Source organism: Pteropus alecto, unplaced genomic scaffold (assembly GCF_000325575.1).
Source record: "Pteropus alecto unplaced genomic scaffold, ASM32557v1 scaffold81, whole genome shotgun sequence".
Taxonomy (NCBI): Eukaryota; Metazoa; Chordata; class Mammalia; order Chiroptera; family Pteropodidae; genus Pteropus; species Pteropus alecto.
This window is the reverse complement of record NW_006433378.1, coordinates 3,378,897-3,404,268: the sequence shown is the minus strand read 5'-3', so window position 1 is coordinate 3,404,268 and position 25,372 is coordinate 3,378,897. Positions and strand designations below refer to the sequence as shown.

The window sequence follows — 25,372 nt, the reverse complement described above, 5'->3', positions numbered from 1 at the left end:
CCATCTGATTTCTTAGCTGGTTCTGTTAATACAGTAATAGCTTCATACTGCCAATTGATGGCTGCTAAATCACTAAAGCTAACAGAGGTTTTGGAGAAACTTCTGTTCCAATGATACATGAAAATATGAGCATATTTTTAATCATCTGGGTAATCGATATGCCATCTGTTCATTAGGCTTATACAATTTAACTTTGAGATATTACTACTTAATATGATACCTGCAAAACAGAAAGTTTGCAAAACAGATATTAGGAAACTGTGAGCTATTACTTCTGCTATTAGTCTATCGAATTATAGTTAATTCTCAAGCTTTCCAGGTTTTATAGGTTTTACATATTCTTTGTACCCTGCCTTATGTTAGCACCTCCAAAGTAGGATGGTATGATAGAGAGAAACAAACAAACAAGCAAACAGATAAATACATTAAAAAAATTCATAGAATAAAATTAAGACTGAACGGGATTTCAAATGTCCTCTAATCTAGTATTTTTCTTCAGCTCACTTCCCTGTCTTGCATACAAGGCGACTAAAGGCCAGTGAGGTTAAGGATTGTGTTCAAGAGCACGCAGCCACGGAGCCGGCCATTTGCAGTGTGACCTGGAGCCCAGATTTCCTACTCTTGTTCAGCATTCCTTCCAGAAGAAGCTGTAACAATGGAAAACTTTATTGTCCCACATTTTGCTTGGAATAGAATGAATTGCCCAAGGAAAGCGTGCCTAGCCCACTGCCAAAGGATTTTAAAGTATGTGGGTGGTGGGGAGAGACTTATTAGAGCTGGGTCCGCAGTGGGACCCCAAGGACAGACCAACAGCTACGCTGCAACATATTGTTTAGAATGAGTTCTGGGAATTAGCTGGGAAATTTAGTTTTTAAAAGATTAGTTAATAGCTATAAACTGGTTCAACGATTCTTTTAAAGTCATAGGGAGAACAATAACTTCGTTTCTTAATGCATTCTGAAACTTCGATCCATCATGAAATAGCTCAACAAGAGTGTTACATTTCTTCTTCTACCAAGTGCATTAGAAGAGTAAGTTATCATATAGGTTGTTTTATGTCATCCCTTCCATGATTATTGCCTGTTTAAAGAACAACTAAATTGTATAATTGAAATTTCCTAGGGTAGCAAACTTGAATGTTCTCACATACATGCAAAAAAGATAAATATTAGGTGATGGATGTGTTAATTAACTAAATGGGAGGAATCTTTTCACAACTTATGCATACCTCAAATCACCATGGCGTACTTTAAATATCTTACAAATGTATATGTCAATTATGCCTCAGTGAAGCTGATACAAGCTGAAACTTGTTCATAGGGCCTGAAAGCATAAATAACTATGCAGCCTGGAAATTTTTTTTTAAAGCTTTTTAATCTCAATATGATAAAGTCATATTGAAGCAATTGTGTTTGAAAATAATTTCTCTGTTTCCATCTTACTGATTTGATGAACTTAATATATCTATTTCAGATCTCCCGTATCAGTGCATCCTCCACACTGTTGCCCCATTCCCTGTTTTAAATCAGAAACCTGGTGATCCATTTGTTTGTTTGTTTAAAACACTTTAGGGATTTGTTTGTGCTGTAGACTCTACAAGAAGATTCTTTGCAAGCTGTGGATTTAATAATTTGGTCTTAGAATCAAATACTGACTTGGGTTGAAATCCCAACTCTTACCATTTGCTAAGCTTAGCAAGTTAACTAATCTTTTTGGGCCTTATCTGAAAAATGAGAATAAAAATAGTAAATAATTTTTAGTTAAATGAGGAGTAAATAAGATAATGCATTTGAGTGCTTAGAGTTCAGCATATAGAAAAGTTTCAAGAAATATTAGCTATTGCTATATATTATTAGAGAATTAAGATTCCTAAATATACATACATGATTCCAGCCTGCCATATTTCTTCATGAACTGCCATTTCCTCCACTTTTCTCTTCCCCTTGAAACACGCATACACACTCTACTACAGTTTTAAAATCCAATTTTAGCCTCCAACATACTAGGCTTTTTCATGCCTCTGTCTTTGTGTGAGCTATGCTCTTTACCCGGGTTGCTACCCAGCTCATTGTTCTGCTCATCCCCTACATCCCTTGAGACTCAGCTCCCATAGTCCTTCTGACGTGGTGTTTCTAGGGCTTCTCAATTAGAGGATTTATCGTCCTCTTTTGAAGTTATCTCTTTGCCACTCATCTGCTTCTTTAAATCATAAGCTCTTTGAGGGCAAGGACTCTTGCGTTTTGCTTTCTGTGTTCAGCATTAAGCTGGGAGCATCATTAACACTTAAATGTTGAAAGAGTGAATACTTGAATGAATTACTAGGCTTGCTTTGTAACCCAGTACAGGCAGCCATCAGCTTTTCAGAACTGAATTTTGACAGTTGCTCCTCTACTAGACCAGAGGACAGCCAGCCCTTGTGACTTTTATTGTTTCTTGAATAGCATGGAAGTAAGGCATTTCGCTTGATTCATGGGTGCCATCTGGTGGCGAAAGGAGTAACTACAGGTGCATGATTAAAACCACATGCAAGTTAAGGTTATTTACTGTCCATTAATTTTAAACTTTCCATGGTGGCTTCCAGAAGGATCGTCAGGTTGTACATTTGGTTTCTTAATATTTTAAAAAGTTGTCAATCATGAATAAGGTTTGAAAACATTAATTTGGCTAACAGGATGTATGTAACTAAATATTTTTGACCTGTTCCGGTATATGGTAGAATAAAACTGGAAAGTTTTATAGTGCTTGTTTATAAAAATATTTAAACCCTATGACTTTAGGAACTTTCCAGATCCCAGTTGCTAATGCCTGATATTGCACAAAGTGCTAAAGAACTAAAGATGAAAGACATAGTTTCAATTCTGGCCCCGAAATGAATATTTAGGTAAGCATATAAAGCTATATAAATTTGCATAAAACAAATCATATCAACTACATTTACATTTTCATAAGAGTTCCTTATGTTTCTTGACCCATCCATGTGCATTATAAATATCATAAAGTTACTAGTTTTATTCATGCTATTTTGATGTTTTTTTTAAAAGAGTATATGAATACAAAGGGAAATACTTTATGATTTCTAATAAAAAGTAGATATGCATCCAATATTTACATTTCTGACTTCTTATACTCCACTTATGTGATGTTTAGGCTTCTCCCTCCCACCCCCCCACCCCCACTTTCAAATATCTGGAGCCTTATAATGGACCAGAAAATAAACAAAAGAAGGACTAATGGGAAAATAACAATCACAGAGCCTATGTACCTTTCTCCAGTAAGAAGGTTAAATATTTTCTAAGTCTATAGAGTAGATAATTGTGCATAAAGTTGCCACTTAGCAGCAGGATTATCTGACAATGGAGAGAGAACCGAGAGCTTTTCACGACAACCAGGGTGATTGAGTGCGGGAGCTGACATCATGTGCAGGAGACATGCATATTCCCACCTTCCCTTCGTGTTCCAAAGGTGGCCTTATATCATCAAAAAAAAAAAAAAAACCAAAAAACAAAAAACAAATATGCCGGATTTTCTTCTGTGCATTCTCTTTGAAAAACAGTGGAATTATGTGTTTCCCTTTAGAAATATTTCCATCGAAAGAGGTTAAAATAACTTTTCATCATTTAGAGTAGTAATGTCGAGTTAAAAGGCACATTCACTTATGTGGAATCCTTCATTCCCTCATGGCACGTGTTAAATGAGGTATTACGGAACTGAGCTATCATTTATAGAATTTCATTTGAAAAATCACATAGGATATACACATAGATGTTCAAATTTAATTTTCTCTTTAACGGAGGAACTGGAAAGGATCTTGAGAATTTACGTAGTTCTTGGGAAGGATACCATTTAAGTATTCTATTAAAATGTGTTATATATAAAATTTTGTTTTGTACAGCTCTTGAAGGAAAGATTTCAAACAGAGCTCATAACTCACTTAATTTATAGCTATTCAAAGTAAAAGTAGTCAGCCACCTGTCTTCTAAAGTTTTATTAACTTTCACTATCTAATTGCATGAACGTGGATATATGATTTGTGTTAGAAAGGAAAGCGTGATTTGTTGAGTGTGTCTCATAAGTCAGGTTGATTTGTTTAATGACTTCTTTATCCTAGGGCACTTAGATCAATACAATATATTTTGAAGGATCATATGTACCATCTTGGGAAATAAAAGGAAATTAATAGCTGAGTATTGTAGTTGACAACGTTTATACTCTTTCTAGTCTGACTCTTTCCATACTGATTTATGATATTTGGAAATCACTTGTTGCAACAATAAATCTTTAGGTGGATCTCCCTGGGATATGGACTGTCTGGGTGTAGGACATAAAGATAGGACACTGCACCATAGCAGATGGCTTTTGCTCGCCATTTCAGAGACACCAGCCCTCACTACGCAATTCATTATTTTCTAAGGTTGAAGCAGTTGCAGATTACTACAATTATGAATTTATTATGTCCCTACCAATCTACTATGAATCTTAATTCAAACTTTATATGTCTCTTTGTTACCTTGTTAATTTTCTTGATTATGTGATTCCTGAAAAGTGACAGTTTTGAGAATCCAAAGTTGCTGATGTTAGTTTTTTATGGGACATCACCAGTTGCCCATTGTTTTCAGAATGCCTAATGACCTTTTCATTTTTAATGTTACATCAAGTTAAAGCAGCCACTCTTTATAATGTCTGGCTGCATTTTTATCCACCCATTTCCTCTGAGGATCACGATAGGGATATGATATCCAAGGCTCCCTCTGATTTTTTAGGTTGTGTGGTCAAATGGAAAGCAATAGAATGTTTAAGGAATATCTTTGAGGTATTAATATTTTAAATCACTTTGTTGGGCTCACATAAAAAATTTTATGTACTTATGTTTTAGAACTGATCAAATTGTTTTGTGATTATCTCTTCAGTCATTTCTGTAGCTAGTTTGCAAGCTATTTCAAGGCGGCAACTCTGTACAACTTATTTTTATACACCTGGAACCTAACACAGTGCTTAATACATGAAAACAAATAATAAATGTGAGCTAAACAATATCAGTCTCACGCACACACAAATTTTGCTCTAGTTTAGTCATTCATCTATACCAGGGTTTGGCAAAAAATTTTTTTTTAATAAAGAGCCATATAGTAAATATTTTAGGCTTTGTATATCATACTTACTATGTGTCAGTTGCTGAGTTCTGCCATTGAAATTCAGAAACAGCCATAAACAATATATAAACAATTGGGTGGAACCGTGTTCCAATAAAACTTTATTTATAAAAACAGGTGTTTGGATAGTGGTTTGCCATCCTGAATTTAAACCAAGGCTCATAAAGAAGTTTCATCTTATGTGCTAAGTTTGATTGATTGGTGGCTGCCTGGAATACTGCATTGAGAAGAGTTCTCAGGGTGAGTCTGGGCTTAATAGCAAAAATTCTTTGATTAATAATGTCTGCCATAAGCATTATTTTGATCCTTTTTGTAATTTACTTTAAGAACATGGTGACCTGTGCAGATAGTCTCCTTTATTTCTTTGCTTTAGGTGCCAGAGAACTAAAGTTAGTTTTTAATTCATCCCTCACAAATAAAAAGAATCTTGAGGCATATATTTTATGCCTCCACTTTATCCCTGGTTTCATCTCATTTGTACTCTCTTATTTTTCTTAGCCCCAGACTCCTAAAACTTGCCTGTATTAAATACTTATGAAACTATAGATTTTGTTGAAGAGCACGGGACTGTAAGAAGTGTTCAGAGGAGCATCTGCAAAGCATTGACAACCTTCTAGAGTTGGTGTGAGAATTAAATGAAGTAATTTATATAAAGTAACAAGCATAGTACCTGGCACATAATAAGTACTCAGTAAATAGTAGCTTTTAAATATATGCCTGCTAAAGAGGTGGGCCAGCCCACCTAGAAGGATAAATTACATTACTTTATGATTTCTCCAGCCCCGCCCCCCAAGTAGGTGGGAAAACCCTGGAGATGTGAAAGTGCTCTCGATTACCCAGGTTTCATACTTTCTGAATGAAGTCTCTCCCAGTGGGAAATACTAGCTATATACTGTACAGTTGAGTCCTTTTGCTCACTCTTCCGTTTGTGGGAAACTTTCTGCATGGAATAGGACCATGTATCCACACAGGAGGATAATGAAGTACGATTTGGTGTGAGGAGGCCATTGGACTTTTTCTTATCCCACTGAGACATTATCCATACATATCTGGATGGGGTGTGGGGGGAGCTCATTTTTGTTTTATTCCTCTGACTTTTGGGACACCAATTTTATAAGTTGAGACAAATGATTTCAAGTTAGTTGATATCTACCGGTTGATGCTAATTTAGCTCCCTGTTCCCTTATGTAAACAAACATCTTTTTTGACTTAAAAAATTGTAAAATACCCAGATGTGTTATGACTCTGTATGTTATTGCAAAAAGATCAAAACTTGGTATAAATTCAACACTTACGAGTAATGTGGAAGGAGAGCTAAGGCTCTACCAGCTCCCTATACAAAAGTAGGCAACAGTGTGAGAACTGGGTGAGAAAGAGAGAATGACGAATACGCGAGGCCCTGACCGGGCAGTCCAGGCTTGTTGGAGCTAACATTGTTCTTAACACAGATTATTTATAATAAACCCATTTTAATAAAAAGAAGTTCAGAAATGAATCCCCCACCCCCATGCCCTACCACAACAGTTATTATTGGTTTTATTTGGCCAAGTGTAGGGCACATCACTCTCCTCCTCATGGTCCTCAACAGACGCGGTAGCTGGTAATTAACACCTGAGAGCACAAGTCTGTCTTGAAGCCTCCCCACCTATGAACTGCAACTTTTATTCATCCATGGCTCTCATTTATCCACGTTTTTGAAAATTCATATCACTAAAATATATTCTCTTTATTGCCTGTATTGACATCTTCCTCCTTCCTCCTTCCTACTTTGCCTGTGAACCCCCTGATCAGTTTTTAGATTTCAGCTCAAGCATCACTCTCTCACCTCCCTTTCCCCATCAGGCTGTTTAGATTCTTTTGTTTTATCCCTTCAAAGAACATTGTTCCTTCCCTTAGAGCACTCCGCTTATATTTATATACTTAACCAGTTATTTAGTTAATTTTTGTCTTCTCCACTGGACCATAAGCACCATAAGAGCAGAGACATGTCTACTTTTGCCCACCTGTATTCCTAGCAACTAGCACAGTGCTTGGCACATGGTGGAGATGCAAAGATTCATTGAAAAAATGTAGTTCTAGCCCGTGACCGCATGTCTCTGCTCACCCAGCTGTTGCCTCTTGGAGCTGAAACAGGATTGGGAAAGGATATATTTTTCCCTCTGAGGTCCGTGAACTATTTACCTATTCAAATTTTAAAATGTATCATTTTATATTTAATCTAGCAGGTGCATTCACTGCTGAAATTATAGCTTTTCCATGTAATTAGGTATCCCATTTTCCTCCTGCTAAAATAAGATACCCTTTCAAATTCTGTATGCAAAGTTATACAACACTGCTGGTGATGCTGATTTGCTTCTCTTTCTGCTACATTTTTCTGCAGCTCCCCAGCCTTCAAATTTCCACTGGTGGGCCCTGGCAGAGGTCAGGTCAATGTTCTGACCATGCCTGGGCACGGTCAAGAGGGAATCACTGTGTTTTCCAGGTGCTTTGCCTCAGGTCATTTTGTGGCCTGTTTCACACAGCTTGCTGAGACTTGCTTCATTGCCCACAAGCTGTTGGAAAAGAGTTCCAGGTGCTCCTGGCATCAGAAGTACTCAAGGTCAGTTAGTGGCTTTAGAGAGGGCTCGGCCTTTCAGAGACTGAGCAGCTTGGCAATTTTATATGTTAAAATAAATAAATAAATAAATAAATAAAGCCTGTGGCGCTGAGAATAGGTAAGCCGTATGGGACTGTCACTGCATACAGTCACGGTTTTTACAGGAATTAAAAATATTTACTTGCTAAACGGAGTCCTGGGGAATGCAGAAGGGCTATGATTGTGGAGGGCCTGGTACAATTCTGTATGTACATCAGAATTCATTGTATAGCTTTGTAAAAATACATGTGCCTAGACCTTGTAACATCAGAGCTCTAAGGGTAGAAACTGCTGGGTCTCACACTTTAGTGAACTTGTGAAAATACAAGTTTAAAAAGCAGATTCTAGAGTCGTATGTGAAATATCTCGATTTATTAAAAATGGAGCAGGACCAATAGTCTGCATTTTTGAGAAAGCATCCCCTCTCCCATCCCCTGTGATTCAGGAGCAGGTGGTTAAAGCACTGCCCTTGAGCAACACCGACCAACTACAAATTTTGTAGCTGTGGAGCCAGAGTCAAGCGAGGCGCGAGAGGGGTTCCCTGGCCCAACTGCCCGCCAGGAAACATTTTGTCTGACTACGTTTTGGCTCCCTTTAAAGGGACCGCTCTATTGTCATAGCTACGGAGTTCTTTTTGATTAATAACTCATGAGTGTTTTATAATTCATTTATAACAGTTGGTCCCACTGGCTTTCTGAATCCCTAAAGGCGTTTTCATTTAGCATTCTGCATGGAGCTTTCTAGAATACATTTGGATAACACTCATAGAAGTTAATTTTTCCTCGTGCTTTATAGCCCAAGATTCAGAAATGGAAGGGAATTCTATCAATAATTAACCATAATTTTCTTTGAAATAGGAAACATTTTTCTCTCCGTAAACAAACATTACCTTGCATTTTTCTTCTATAGATCCAGTGTATAGAATGGGAAACAATTTCTTCTTTCTATAACTGCTGAAAAATAGGAACTCACCTATCAAAAATTTAACAAGACTGTTTTGGCTGAATGTTGGTCATTTTCTGAAAGATTTATGAAAAAGTCTACTGGTAGAGTGTTTTTATGTTGCCGTCTCTCAGGAGATCTTAGATGTGTGTGTGCTTTAAAAAAAAAGAAAAGAAAAGAAGGACCATGGAACTGGTAGAGCCCGCTCCCCGCCTCTCTGAATGTGCGTGGTCATCAAGGGGCAAAGAATTCAATGTCTCCTTAGCGGTAGAGAAATAATGTCACCTTTCTTTCAGATGATAAACAGACACATTTTAAAAAATCCCTTAGAGTTTGAATGTAGATTTGATCAAAATAATATTAGGGAAATGGACCACGTAGCTAAGCAGTATTTCATCTTACTGTGATTAAAGAGTAGGGATCTAGGTAAGGGCGGTAATTTAAGTTTTTATATACTAAACACAACCATTTTGCGGTCAGGGAAGCCATCATTCAGGAAATGGAGTCTGAGTTATATTTTCACATTATGGCATGCTCGGTACTACCATGTGAAAATGGCCTCAGATTAAATATGGATGAGATGACCGAAAAAGTTATTAAAGGTTTGTCACTTGAAAAATTCCAGAGGAATTTTCCTGAATAACCTATACCTTAACAGTCATCACCTTCATGTTTGAACGAAAACTTCAATCTTCATATTAAGTAGGTTATCTGATTTCATGTTGAGTGTTATGCCCTCCGTAGTGGCCATTTTGCCACGTGACCGACCATCATTTGCACACGCACAGCTTCAATTCTCCAGAGCAATCTCAAATCTCCATTATAAGCATTGGCTTTCATCTATATTCCTCAGTTTTAAGCCTGGGACTTTTTCCTGATGTCATCTCTCTTGAAGAAATCAAATTTGCCTTCTTGGGGCAGAATTATGAATTCAGGAGTGCAAGATGGTGCTCTCACAGATGCTTTTCTTATTTAAATAACCTCGTAAGGTTAGAAGTGGCGAAGACTAAAAATGGCAAGAAATGACTCTCAGCAGGCGTGCGGGGAACAACTCCCTTTCCTTCCTTCTGTCCTCTTCCTGGAGGGCAAGGGCACTCACTCACTTTGTTTTAAATTGCCTGGAGCCAAAGAGCGTTTGTCAGAAGTTAATGATATGTTACCATAAGATGGATTCCGAGATGGAGCTAAGTAAACTAACCTGCAGTCTGTGTGCTGGCTGCTGCCAAATCAGCACGTGCACATTCACTTCCCTTCAAGGACACGGAAACCTTGTCTGCAATGAAAGTATCACTTCCTGCTCTCTTCTGTCCTCCTGTGGCACGAATTTTGAAGGATCTCCTTTATGGTCTGTTTTATCTCGTGAATACCTAGCGATCATCCCAGAATTACCATTTTCCATAATTCATCTCTTTTCCTACTCAGTATTTGCAGAATTGATTTCCCATCTTACCTCTCTTGTGTGTCTTCCTGGGTGCCAAAGTCTGCCTCTCACCCAGAGGGTCACTGGTCAGACGCCCTGCCAGCCAGATCTAGCACCTTATTGTGTGTGCGATCAGTGTTAACTTTATCCTAATATATGTCAAGGATCAGTCCCTTTGCCTTAGTCTCCTTTTGATCTAGTTTTAGAAGCCTATGTCCGTTCATAATCAACGCTCATGTAGGAAGCGGTAGCACTGTGTGTTCCAAGTCACGCAGATATGTGGTATAAAAATAAGCTGAAAGGTGCTGCCATCATTTATTTGTCTCATTCATTTCAATGGAGCTTGGGGCTTTCTCTCTGCGAAATTACAATTGTTTGTGTGTGTGTGCCTATGCTCTTGTTAAAACAATGAAGGAAGGGTAATTTATGAAATCATAGAATTTGAAAGGTATTAAAATTTTGAAACTTTTTGTATTATCTTGGCAAAGCACGCTTGGCAGACCATCCCTGAGGCAAAAGTGGGTATTTATTCTTAAGATGCATTTACCAAATTTTGTAATCTTAGAATCTCATGTATTAGTTTTCAAAGTTGCTTTATTTTGGGGATTTACAGCAGGACCAGCATTTATAATACAGATCATTACAAACTTAATGATAAACCCCAATCCTTGGTTTTAAAATTTATCTTTTAAGTAAGAATTTACTTAGTATGGGGGAACTTTCTTTCTTTTGAATACCATACCTAAAATTTTTAAATATAAAATTGCCTAATATAGACTAAACTTAGCATTGGTAATAAAATAGCACATTTGGTTAAAAAGGAGGGACAAAATATGAAAACTTCCAGCAACTATGAAATATGGACTATAAAATAAAAACTGTAAGGCACGTTTTCACAGTTAAGGACATCAGAAACCTGTTTTTATGTCTATTAAAGTTCAAAATGAACAGTAACTTGATCTTTGCAAATTCCCACAGAAAAATACATACCAAAAGTGATTTGAACATAGGTATAATTTACTCGTGATATTTCTCTAATGGAGGCTCTATTAGAATTTAATTCAGTAACTACAGGTGGTGAACACACAAAGCAAAATATGTGTGCCTTACTGCCAAATTGTATACCTAAAACTTACTGGATTTTGTTAGCCAGTATCACCATAATAAAAAATAAATAAAAACAAAGAAGTGAGACAATTCAAAAAGAAGAATTTAATTTAGTATCACTTAATATTTTATTATGAAACTAGCTTTTGCCTCTCTGGTACTTAGAACCAAAATCATTAGTCTGGTATTTTTCTTTGTAGTTCTATAAAATAAGTATAATACCTTTTTCTCAGGGAGATTTTTTTTTTTTTGAGGAGGTTGGTAGATATTCTATAAAATACTAAGAGGTGGGTAGTTTTCAGGCTTACAGTTAAATATTCTAAAGGAAATATATCATGTTTCACTTTGCTCACTTTTCCCATTACTCTCCATCTTTAGCTTCCAGTTATGCAACATTAAAGCCATTTTACATATTTTTCTTTCCCATCTGTCACCAGTATTTGTTCGTGTTCTCTTTTTTTTCTTCTCAAGGACTTTATCTTAGCCCAGGGCTGCTTTACCTTACAAAAGACTGTCCACAGTAGGCATCACCTTCTTTTTAAAATTTTGTTTATCTGTTTTTCCTGGTTCCAAAGCAATTGGTGTTTCCTGCTCCACCGTTCCCTGAATAACCAAGGATAAGTTGTGTAACTTCTCTGAGTCCGTTTCCTCATTGTAAAGCCTATAGGGTTGTTGTGGTGATTAAATAATCTAATACATGCAAAGCATTCGGCATAGCGCCTGGTACATGTAAAATAGTTAATTATTCTTCTATTATTTTTTAGAAAATTTGGAATATGCAGAAAACTACATAGAGAAAAAATTAATGTCACCCCAACTCTTACTACTCTGAGATAACTAATGATGCATATTAATATAATTCAGCCAATTTTTGTATACATGTAGTATACAAACTGTTTTGAAATCTGTTTCATTATGAACATTTCTCCACATTATTTAGTACTTTTTCATAACATGATTTTTAATGGCTGCATTGTTTTCCATTGCAGACATCCTATAATTGAATCAACCAGTTTGCAGACAAACTTTAATTATCACGAATAATGCTTTGATAAATATGTTTGCACACAAGTCTTTATGCTCATCTTTAACTTTTTAAAATAAATTCCTAGAGAGACAATTGCTAGGTTAAAAGTGTACACTATTTTAAAGTTTTGTCACTTTTTTCACTTTCTGTCTTCTTATCACAGTGTAGACGGCCAGTTTTCCTTTTCTTCAGACTTTTTAACTGTCTCCTTGCTTTAACCTCATTCTATTTCAGTGCATTTTAAACTCTGCTCCAAACACATTCTTCCTCAAACAAGATTTGATCATATATTTCCCTCTGTAAGATGTTTCAGTCATTTCCTATTACTAACTGCTGCAAATCAAAACTCCCTGGTTAACAGGGAGGTAAGACTTCAACGGCTGGCTCTCTCCTACTACTGATTATCAACTTCATTTCTTATTATGGCTTCCGATGAACTCACAGTCACTGTTTCCTAGATTGCGTTTCTTTCCTCCAGTAAGTGTTTCTTACCTCAAAAATGATCTTTAAACTGCACTAGAATGATTTCCTGATTCCTTTTCTTGTCCCCTCTCCTTAATTTCTCTCCCTAGAGGCCATTCAGCACTTAACATAGGTTATATATTAAATAAATATGTTAATTCACCTCAAGATTCATGCCTATTTTTGTATTGCTTTGTAAAATGGATTTTTCCAGTATTTTGTGTGTGTCTTTTGTTTGTGCATTAAAATTGCGGGTTTGTTCTCCCAACAGTGTCGAATCTAATGTGCTTTACTCAGCAGACACTCAATAAATCGGAATTGGATGGCTGACGGGTCTTCTTTTTAAGATTAATTGTGAAGCATTTAACAGCTTTTAAATTACACATTGTACTCCAGCCTGCCAAATTCTTTCATATATATTGGTTACTTCTTAAAGAACATACCACTGTAGGGTAAATAGTGCTTGTAACATAATGACTAGTGTCAGCATTCTACCTACTCGGTTCCCAGAATTTAGATGCTTAGCCATTCTGCTTCTTTCTTTTATTGTTTTCATCCATTGAGTACTTTTTATAGGGTTTCCTCTAGCCCTTTACTGTCTTCCAGGCTGAAGTTGGCATGGATAATATAAATGTGTGCAAATTCTGTAAGAAAGTATATTGGGCACCTTTTGCTCCTTACCTCACAAGCGTTTAGCTCGTGTTTTTATTCCAGCTGTTAACTATTCTTCTCAGGTGTAACCAGAGGGACCTGTGAACTAACTAAGAATCCTCCACTGTCTGCCCCGAGGCTTCTCCGCCGCCACCTGGGGTTTGTTTGGGAATCTCCCCAACCATTCAGACAAGCACAAACCTGAACACCTGAACATCGTGGAGGAGTTAACAGCCTTCAAGGCAATCCTTAACTCAGGGACACAAATCTAAGGTTTTGTGCATGACTCCTCAGAGGGTCCCTAGCAGAATCAAGCCAAATGCCAAATGAAGAAATAAAGGCAAGAATGGAGAGGATTAAACACTTATGGAGATGAAAGTCATTAAATAAAGCTCCAGATGCAGCTTTGTACGTGAAGTGTTATATAATTTACCATTTTGGTATGTAAATGATGATTCGGGTTTCAGCTGTTTCCTAAAATAATGGCATCACTGATAATTAAAGACCAAATGCAATTCCATTTGCCGGTGGAAAACCAGATTCCTGTGCTCCATCTGGAATCATGAAAGGAAGTTCTGATTGTAGACAGAGAATTATGAACTGTCAAAAAGTCTTCTCCAAAGGCTATCTCAAGGTCCCTGATACTTGGATACAGTCGAGACATTAAGCTTCTATGGCACAAAGCACTGAACCTGATGCTAGGTAAACACAACGATGTGTAAGATACAGTCCTTATTTTAGCCAAACTGGGGAGCTAAAATACCTATACCTATACAGATACCTACGTAAATACTCAAAAGACTGTTGGCTCCTATTAGATGTGTTCACTAATAGCGTTTATAGCATTCGAGCCAAACTTTGAAGGATTGCCCCAAACCAATAATGTCTAATACAAATAATGTCTACTTTCACTCAAAGTTATTGCGAAGATACAGAATAATGACAGCATAAATTGCTCAGAAAAGTATTAAGTACCACACAAATGCAAGATACTGATAATGGTGACAAAATTATTATTTCTGGATTAGTTAGGTTATAAGAATATGCAATGTAGGATTTAAACTTCCAGTAGCATTTATTATTGATTGAGGCATAGATAAGTAATCCTATATTTTCATTTTATTTTTCATTTTATTTTAAAATTCTAGTGAAAATTTAAAATTTAAATTGCTCTTTGTATTATATGTTATTTGTGCAATAATTCCAATCTCACTTAATATGACAGCCTATTTTTTTAATTGAGATATAATTGACATTATGTTAATTTCAGGTTAACACAATAATTTGATATTTATATGATTGTGAAATGATTACCGCAATACTAGTTAATATCTCTCCATATATAGTTACAATTTTTTGTGTGTATGATGAGAATTTTTAAGATCTACTCTCTTAGCAACTTTTAACTATGCACTACAGTATTATTAACTATAGTCACCATGCTGTACATTATCTCTTCAGGAATTATTTATTTTATAATTGGAAGTTTTTGTACATTTTGATCACCTCTACCCATTTCACCTCCCTACTCCCACCTCCACCTCCAGAAACCATCAGTCTGTTCTGTGTATTTACGAATTTGGTTTTGGGTTTGTTTGTTTTTTTAGTGACTTTCACATATAAGTGAGATCATATAGTATTTGTATGACAGCCTGGTTTTAAGCATAGGTTTATGCTTGAACATAAGGTTTTAACTGCCATTCAAATACATTTAGAGTATCACCCAGTATAAAGATGATTTCTTGAAATATCTTGACAGAGTCTAATGTTTTGCTAGAATCGTTTGTTTCTGTTTTTCTTAAGAATCTTTTCTAATGGAAAGAACTCAATACATGAAATTTTACTGTTTTAGGAACGAAATGCCAAAATATAACTTTAATATAGTCAAAAATATAGGTCCTGTTTAAAGACCTATGCCATAATTTTAGAAAAGTAGATCAGTGGACACAATTAGAAGGAGATGTGTGGTATGCTTTCAATAATATAGAGTACACCAGTATTTGTAAAATGTGCATTATAGAATTATTTTCTGTACCTCATAGATATTTCCAAGGAAAAAAAAATTAAAGACAGGTGTTACACTGAACAGCAAGGTAATATGAGTTCTAAAATAGTTTTTCTGCAGTGTGTTGCTTCATTTTCCAGTGTCAGGAGAAAATTATTATTAAACTCTAAAATTAAATATGTTTTGCTGGGTCCATTTACATTTTATGGAATAATTTTATTTGTTCTGTACTAGATGACTGGCAAATAAATAGAATAATGTTTGGTGATATTTTAAAGTTGTAATTTTATCAGCAACTGACTTAGGGGATATAAATACAAATCTGGAAATAAAAAGTGTTGTGTGGGACTGCAAATTGGTACAGCCATTATGGAAAACAGTATGGAGGTTCCTCAAAAAACTAAGAATTGATCTACCGTATGATCCGGCAATCCTCTACTGGGTATTTACCCCAAAGACTTGAAAACCCATATCCAAAAAGATATTTGCACACTGATGTTCCTAGCAGCATTATTCACAGTGGCCAGGACATGGAAGTAACAGAATTGTCCTACGATACATGATTGGCTAAAGAAGTGGTGGTACATATATACAAAAGAATATTACTCAGCCATAAGAAGAGATGAAATACTGCCACTTGTGACAATGTGGATGGACCTTGAGATACTTGTACTAAGTGAAATAAACCAGACAGAAAAAGTTGAAAACCACATGATATCACTTATATGTAAGATATAAACTTAAAAGCAACAAATGAACAGGACGAACAGAGACTCATGAACATGGACTATAGACTAGTGGTTACCAGAGGGTAGGGGGGGGGAAGGGGGGAGGTAGACGGGGTAAAGGGGGTCAAATTTGTGGTGACAGAAAGAAATCTAACTATGGGAGGTAAACACACAGTGTAAATATATATACGCCTTACTGTTAAAGTGTACAGCTGAAACTTATTGGATTTCATTAATGAATGTCACCATAAAAAAATTTTTTTTAAATAATAAATAAATAAAATAGAAATAGCAATTGAAAAAAAAAGTGTTGTGTGCTATATTTGACTGCTCTAAAGACTGAAATATAACTTTTCCTACCACTTCCCAGTGGAGTTTTCCTGGGAAGTCAGTTGTCACTATTCTTACAAGTTTCCTTTCATCCTAAATTGTGTAAACATTTAAAAAGAAAACTATGAATTGTACAAAAAACCTATTTTAAAGATAATTTTTAACAGTTACAGGAACTTAAAAAAATTAAACTATGTAGATATGTCTGTCTTATTCTAGGCCTGTATCCCAGAGACAATTCTTAATAGTTTCTTTTATTTCAGTTTCTAGTGGTTGTGAGTATACTTTTAAACAAGATACATACATTCCTTCACTTATTTTATCCATTTCAGATCCTATGCATATGACTCAGGACTGCCCTGCAAGGAGATGCCAAACTCTTGGCATGCTCAAGAGACACATTTTAAGAATTTCATTTTCCCTGATTCATACATGCCACTCTATTGCTTAATTTTTCCCTTAAAGTTCTGTTTCACTTTAACTGAGATTCTCAACCAGAAGGGAGAAGAAGAGTATGCTATCTCCCTAGCCCACTAGAAGGACATATTAGAGTCTTTGGCAAGGTCCTTTTCCAAGTACACATGCCTTTCTTCCCTCCTCCTAGGGAAGCGTGCTCACCTGGTTGAAAATCGCTGCATTGTCATTTCAGATGTTGCTGGTTGGGCGTGCATTATGCAATAGTGTAGAAGCAGGAAAAACAAACAAATTAAGAATTTTAAGATATATATGTATATACGCCGAGACATTTTGGTGGTGAACGGTTCTTTTTTCCAGTTAAGGAATATTATTGTCTTATTTTCACTTTTTGTTTATCCCATTATTCCATTATCAGCCCTATCAGAGGGTTCTCCTTTCTATTCACTTCACAAGAGTTCCTGCATAAGCATTAATGAGATATGAATGCCATAGTGCAGGTGGGCTTACTGTTGAGATGAGTGGCTATCATGGGGCCTTCAGAGTTCAGTTGAATAGTAGTACTAACTCTGAGTTCAGTTGAATAGTAGTACTAATGACAAACCAAATTCATCATCTCTTATACTTCTATACCTGGTACAAAACTCCTACAGGTCCGTGATTCGGCAAATTTAGTCTCCACTGTACCTTACACGGTACAGTGGAGACTAAATGACAAGAATATTCTTGGCTAAAGGATTGGTTCCACAGTGCTTTGAGCTCTCACTACAGCACTTGAGATGAAGTGAAAAGCCTAAGATGAGAACTACTAATGGGGTTCTCTACCTATTTTATTTTCAGACTGCAGCTGAATATGTAAAATCTCGACTCCCAGAGGCTCTTAAACAGCATCTTCAGGACTACGAGAAAGACAAAGAAAATAGTGTATTGTCTTACCAGACCATCCTTGAACAGCAGATTCTATCTATTGACCGAGAAATGCTAGAAAAATTGACTGTATCCTATGATGAAGCAGGTATGTTCGTCTTTAATGCACACACATTCACACAATTTTTCGTTCCTGCAGGACTTTATAGACATTGGTTAAATAAGGGCAAGCAGGATCCAAAGTTATATAGCATGGATTAACAGTAAGTTTTTTCTCTGTGGTTTTAGCATCAAAAATTTCATCAAGAGATTCCTAAAAATGGCTCTTAAATATTAAATCTCTTTAAAATTTTTGCTCTTTTTTAAATGGAATTTTTCTGGCCTTTTATCACTTATGTCCTGTTATTGATTTAATCTTTTAAAGTGTCACTTCAATTTTTAGATAACAGCTGAAAGTTTTTTACATCTGTTAAGATAATCCAAGAACTGTTACTTGCTTCAAGTATTATTTTCTTAAAGTTTCAAGTTGAACTTGATTTTCTCTTTTCTTTATCTCCTCAGATGAATCCTAGCCCCTAATATCACACCGGATACTTCAGTTCACTGCCACCATAAGTTTATCCTATCCTAAGGAGCTTATTATTGAAGGCGTGGACAGACCTTCTTGTAACACCACTTTTATCTATTACATGGTCTCTCTGCTAAAACCTAATTTCAGTGAAACTAGTACAGTATTACTTGGCATTATTAAAATCTTTAATAAAATTAAACAGGGGAAATCTCCTGATTAAAATGGTCATACCGCCCTGCACCTCCCCCCATGAAAGAAAAAGTACAGGAAAATAGGTTTCTAATGGTCAGATGTTAGTAGTATTAATCCCTATTTTAATACCAGGAACTTCTATTTTTATTTCCATAAGGAAGTTGTTGGTATGTGTCTTACTGTCTTCCTCCTGAGCTAAGCAGTCTCAATGCTGACGTTCTTAATGTTTGATTTCAAGCTTGAATAGCAAACAGAAGAACAAATTAAAAACAACAGCACACATATGCCTAACCAATGATGTAATTTTTTAAAGTTATTAAGCTGTTCCCATTTATATGTCACCCTCTAATCCCTTTACGGCCCTCTCAGACAGGATCAGTATTTCTAGCCTCGCCCAGGATATCTCTACTCTCTCTGATTGTCCTTGGCTTTATTAATTTGCCAGACACATTGCCTTTCTTCTACCTGCTGGGTGGTTAGTTACTTGATTTTTCTATTTGTCTTACTTTTAACATTCTTGTCTTTGGAATTCTCATTTATGTCCTTATTCATCCCTAACGGAATAAATTAAGGCTATGATCAGCCCAATCAAAATAATATTTAAATATTTATAGCATCTCAGAGATCATAGAACTCATATACTCCACCTACTTCCTACCTCCACAACAATTTTGTGATGAGAAAACTGAGACCTAGAGACTTATAACACAGTTGCTTAGTTGTAGAGGTGGGACTCCAACCTCCTAATTACTGATCAAGCTTTCACCACGCTAATGCAGGTTCTCACTCACCCAGTAAGCATTCGTTGAATGCACAGTGATACACTAGGCAGCTGAAAGAAAGGGGGAAGAATGTTGAAAAGGTGGGGAGGAATCTGAGATGTAGAAAACATAGATTTTGCTTAAAGTCTAGCTGGAAAGCTAAAACACACATGTATTTGCTTTTGGAGAAAAACTCCTGAGGGATTTGGGAATAAGTACACTCTGTAATATCCACAAGCTGTTAAAGTTAAGCTGAGGGGATGTGGAGTAAAGGAATAGTGAAAGAGGTTCAAGTTTTCAAGGAGATATTATAGAAGGGCCTTAGTTTAAATCCTGAAAGACAGATGGTGAGTGTGGATTTGCGAAGAGAAGAGAGGTGCAGCCTGTGGGATGAAGGGCCCACGTGGATTCCAAGGTGGGAATGCACATCAGCTGCAACCTCCCGCCACTAAAATTTTCCTTTTTCAGGGATAATTCTCTACCCACCTGTGCAGAGTTTTTTCTTGACATGTAGTTTTTGGGGAGCCGGAGGCAAATTTTCGAAAATGATCTTCAGAAGCTTTGAGAGGTCAAGCAATATGTATTGTTAAATTACCCGCTCAGTTTGGTGGGGGCTTTGTGTACATATGAATAAGTGGACGTCACTGTGTGTCCACAGATGAATGATTTCATTCAAAGAAAGAGAAGAAAATAGGAAAAGTTATTGCTATGTAACAGAAAAATATTTCATCATAATACGAAGAAATCAAGAATTAGAATAGAAAAGTGGTAATAGTATATATCTAATACTTTCAGTTATAAACATCTTGTACTGAGATACTCATTTAAATGCTTCAAATGCTTAGCTTCTTCCCATGCTATCCCAGTTTTTACTTTCTCATATTCCTAAGTCAGTTCTCCCAGTTTTAGGAAATACTTAATTGTTAATTAGAAGATATCCTAGTCTCTAGAGAGTTAATTTGTCTTTAATGCTCATCCACTGATAAATCAACCTGAGTGACTTAATGACAGTTAACCACCATCTGTGGCTTCTAAATTTCTAAAAACTAATTAATGAAACATCTTTAGACACTTGTCTGAAAGCACTGGCTCAGAATCTTTTCTCCCTTCTGTCTTTCCCTCTCAGTATCCTTACTTCCCCTTTAAATATATACACATTTTAATGCTTTTTTTCCCCATAATTCAACTATCTAGCAACCTGACATACCTGAAATTGAGCAAAGAAATAAGAAGGAAGAAAAAGCCACATACAACCATACTATGTCACAGAGGCTTTAGATTCTCACCCAGAAACTACATATTTTTTTTTTACATAGTTGTGACTAGTTAGGTTATATTTTCCAATGTGATATTTTTAAAAAATTCTTTTTCTGACTTTATTATACTTTTATTAAAAGAATAAATAGAAATAAGTAGAATGGTATACTAAGAGAATAATAATTATCAGCAATCCTACCATTGTAAACATTTTGGTATATCTCCCTCACTCCAAGCATTTTTGAAAGGTGATGGATATCTAGCAGTTTTATATCCTGCTTTTTTTACTTAACATTGTTACATAAGTACTTACTCATTTTATTAAATGCTCTTCAAGTATAGATCGTTTTAATGGCTGCATAATATTCTATTCTTTGAAAGTACTACTTACCAAACAGTCTCCTATGTTGGACATTTACGGCTTTTGTTTTTGCTCTTATGAATAATAACTGCAACGAATATAGTGTGCGTTAGTCTGCATTTCATATTACTCTAGAGAACAGACTTTAGAAAAATGAATTTAGAATTAGAAAGTAGAGGAAGAGGTGATACTTGGAGCAGAGACTCTGAGAGTGGCAAGAGTAAATTATAGAAATCCATAAACAACGGTTATCATGTTCTCAGCGTTGTACTACATGCTAAGTCAAATCGGCATTCACAGACTCTGTGTTGTAGAGTTGGTATCATTAATTTTCATAACGGTGTCCTTGATTCACAGATAAAAGGTTTGATAATCTTAATTATACTCTGTGTATAAAAATAAGGATTGTGTTAACCAGTTTAGAAAGATTTTCAGACCAATGGTTTATTTTTAATTTTGACTATACAGGCATAAAGATGTTTTGTGGGTTAATTGAAACAGGACTTGGGACCAAAAGACACAAATTCTATTCCTAGACCTGTTGCCAACCAGATATGTGACCTTGAGTAAGTCACCAAACCTCCTTGAAGCCCATTTTCCTACGAATTGAAAGCCTGAACAGGATTTCACAGATGTCCTTCATTTCTAAAGCTATGATTTTGGTCTTTTGACAGTGGAAAACTCGGGTAGCCACAGTTTCTGCCAGGTAGCGTGTAGCTTCTTCTTGAACTTTCTGCTTGCTCCATCACCTTTCTTCTCTCTCCTCATGCAACCCATGTATTTTGTACATAATATCAAGTTAAAAGAAGACCATTACTGAACTGAGCCTCTCTGGCATCTGCACCTGTATATGGCCAGGACTACTTTTGGTGGTGGGATGGAGAGTGAGACTCTATGAGTCAGGCAAAACTAGATTTTTGGAAGGAGAGTTTCTGAGCCATCATTCATGGATCCTTGTTAAGAGAGATTAGATATTTTTATTAGAATTTATTAATACAAACCAAATTCCAGAGTAAGAAGTAAGATCTGGTTTACATTTGATCTACTAATATTTTTATTTGAATTGAAGTACAAATTTATACACATTTCAGTAGGTTGGGTTTAACATGGAGAAATTTCTAAGGAAAACAGTGGCATGATTTGAGAAGAAATCAAAATAGCATTTCACACTATTCAGAGAACATCATTAACCAAAATCTTTATTATTTGTTATAGTGGGCAAAAGTTGGAGGGTCAAAATAGCAAAAGAGGAAGGAAATCTTTTCTCACGTTATTTATTTTTATGCTGGTATATTATTCATGTTTCTTTAGGTAATTTTAAATTGTTTTAATTTTTTTTTAAGTTTGGGCATGAATAATCTATATATTTCCTTGTTAAGGATAAACTATTATGGCTTGTAATACCTCGTGCTTGAGAGAATTGTGAAGAGAGTAGGCCCATTTATTTGAGAGCGATATTCTCTGTCACCCACTCAAGCACACTAAGGCATGGGAGCCGGAAGTTTGGGAGAAGCTGAGCATACCTGCGGTGAGTGGACCAGCTAGTGGTGGCATCTTGCTGCAGGCCTTGAGGCGGTTACCTAAGTTTCTGCTTAGATCGCCTTCTCAGAGTCAATCCTAAGAGAAGCAAGGGTGTTATTTCTGTTCTTACTGGAAACCCATATAGCTTTCCAGGGAGCACGTTTCTACCACGTAGAAAGTGCACTTACAAGTAGAAGGTGAACCAGATAGTGCAGGTGAAGGAAAGAGAGAACTCAGCTGGCTGCTTGTTATGTTCATTTGGGCGTCGGTTAAAGCCGGGGACCTATAGATCCACTTACAAGTGTCAGACAATCACATATAACTCTCACAGAGGAGGCGGGAAAGAAAGGACAGGATTCATTTTCAGCCTCTGCTTTGTGATTCCCTGATATAGCTCTATATTACACATTTCCTGAGAGCTAACCCCAAGCAAAGCTACCTGCCGTGAAGATACACCAAGGACTGTAATGTACTTTTTGGAGAAATAGTTTTTTAAAAGGGTGGGAGAATGTGCTCTAAGCAACTTAGAAAGTAGCTAGAGGGTTACCTCCTATTGAGCTTATTTTATTCTTAAAATAAGTGGTACCTAAAAGTTACATCTACGATTTAATTGACCCATTAGTGTCAGAGTAATCAGTGATCTCAAAAAGAAAGCCATTTACTGTCATGGGGAAAAAATTGAACACACATCGAGAAACCTACTCCAGGAAAGAGATTGTGAATTATTTAGGGCCTTTTCAGGTTTTCTAAGAACATAAAAAATGCAGTAAAAGGCATTCGTAGGAAGTTCTTCACACTAACAGAGTGAATTTCTTGGTTTGTTTCTCAAACATCCTAAGGGAAGAGGTGGCACTGAGGTCCCCTTACTTTATATCTTCAATCAGGACTCCATTTCTGGGCTCAAAAACTATTCTTGCCAGAGGCTTGCCGACGGGTTTTAGAAAGAAGAGAAAAACAGGGGCACTAAAGAAATTTAAAAAGAGAAATTTAATATTGGTTGTGCAACCTCTGATACCAACTTCTGAATTTCTGTTCAAAAATTAAATCTTTTTTCCATTGTAAAGTAATATAAATACATTTGAAACATTTTTAAAGTATAGAAAAATAGAAAAGACAACCTCTAAATCTACCACTTAAATATAACCACTATCTTTAGTATATTTACTTTTAGTCATTTTTCTCTGCGGAGTTTTAATTATTTATGCCCAATTTTATATCTTTTTTTAAATTTAACATTGAAATATAATCATATTTCTCAATGCTCTTATAAACTCTGCATGAAAGTAATTTGTAATGGCTACATAGTATCCTGTTAAGTGGATATGCCACCATTACTGTAACCTTTTAATATTTTTGACATGATCTCTCTTTTATCCATGTTTTAGATCTTGTCACCATATAGAATCTCTGAATTTAGAGCTCTGTTTCTTATTCGTGAAAAGATGAGAATGGTAGTTTGATTAACGGAAACATAATAAATACTCTTGTAATGCAGCCAATTGTTAGTCATGTAACAGTGGGAGCACAGGACTAAAATAGGGAGTCGAAATCCACTTGTAATACAGAAAACTCCCTTCTGGCCAATAATACCAATCTTTTTAACCAAACTGATTTGCATTTCAGTTATATCCTTTTATATCATGGATTTAAAAAGCCAAAAGATACGGAGTGAGGGAGTAGTAACTAAACATTTCCCATTTACAAACTAGAAAACTGTCTGCCATTGCAGTTTCAAAGTACCCAAACCCGTGACTCATAAGCCCTGGGATCAGTTTCTGTGTCTGTGGCGAGACATTGCACCTTTCTCCGCTTGGTTTCTTTGACTGTAAAATAAGGACATTGGGTTAGATATTTTCTTAGTCCTCTTCCAGCTTTGACAATGTGTGGTTCTATGTTCAGGTCACTTAGCATTCATTGGCTCATTTATTTATTCATTCTGTAAACACTGGCTGAACACCATGGAGCCCGAGCACTGTGCCTGCTTCTGGGAATGTCTAGGTGACCATGTGGCCCTTCCCTCGGGGGGTGTGTGTGTGTGTGTGTGTGTGTGTGTGCTTGTGCGTGTATACTTGGAGGCCAAGGAGATGATGGTAGAAACAGGTGACTAGAGTACTGTGGAAATTGCTGTGTTCAGAGATACACACAGTGAACAGTAGGTGCACAGAGAAGGAAGGAATTAGGTTTGGGATTGAGAGAGAGTTCTTGAATAAATTGGAAAATCGTAAGAGAACCTGTAAGTCTCTTGAACTGTTCATCTTAACGTTAATGTCACTCGCATTTTTAAAGGTAAGCTTATAGTGAGTAATGCTTTTTTCAGCTTCTTTGCTTCCGTAACTGTGGTTATGTTGCCAGTGCCTTATACAGACCTATTCTTGCCCTCTGCTATAGCATCACCTTCCACATTCTAAGTGCCACTCTCCAAATATTATTAATTTACATTAATTAGCTTATATTAATGTTATCAGCATTGCCTCTTTTCTTATGAGATCTCCAAAATTTTTTTTAAAAATGTAATTCAGAGTGAATTTTTAAAAAGTGATTCGATCGGGAAAATACATTGGTCCAAGGTTTGCAGTAGACAAAATACAATTTTAAATTTTAAAGGACTTCGCTGAAAATACTAGAAACCACAAGCTAACACTGAGATTTAGAATCAGGAAGTGCCACCTCTGGTGATTAGTACATTTGACTGGAGCTGTTTATCTTTCTAATCAAGTGGTCGTGGTCGGCCACAAGGGAAGTACTATTACTACCTGCTGTAAGGTTGTATTTAATTACAAGGACTGGAGAAAATGTGTACACTTCTAAGAAAATAATTGTACCGGGCAGTCACCACTTCGACTGCATTGGCCAGCTGGAGGCAGGACGCTGAAGCGATCTGTATCTCCCTCCTCCTTTCTGAACTCTGGGAGTTTTGTGACCGAGATTCTGTAGACCTTGTTGGAACACTTGTAATAAATTTTAATGAGAT

The 25,372-nt window shown here is 36.2% G+C and overlaps 1 protein-coding gene across 2 annotated transcripts in view; it reads left to right on the top strand.

Moving 5' to 3' along the window:
- Positions 1-25,372, top strand: part of PPM1L (protein phosphatase, Mg2+/Mn2+ dependent 1L) — a 243,317-nt gene that overhangs the window by 145,930 nt on the left and 72,015 nt on the right. For both annotated transcript variants that reach the window (XM_006908182.3, XM_015586552.2), the window contains exon 2: positions 17,712-17,886. In XM_006908182.3, the coding sequence (XP_006908244.1) occupies positions 17,712-17,886 (175 nt within the window). The remainder of the gene's footprint in view (positions 1-17,711; positions 17,887-25,372) is intronic.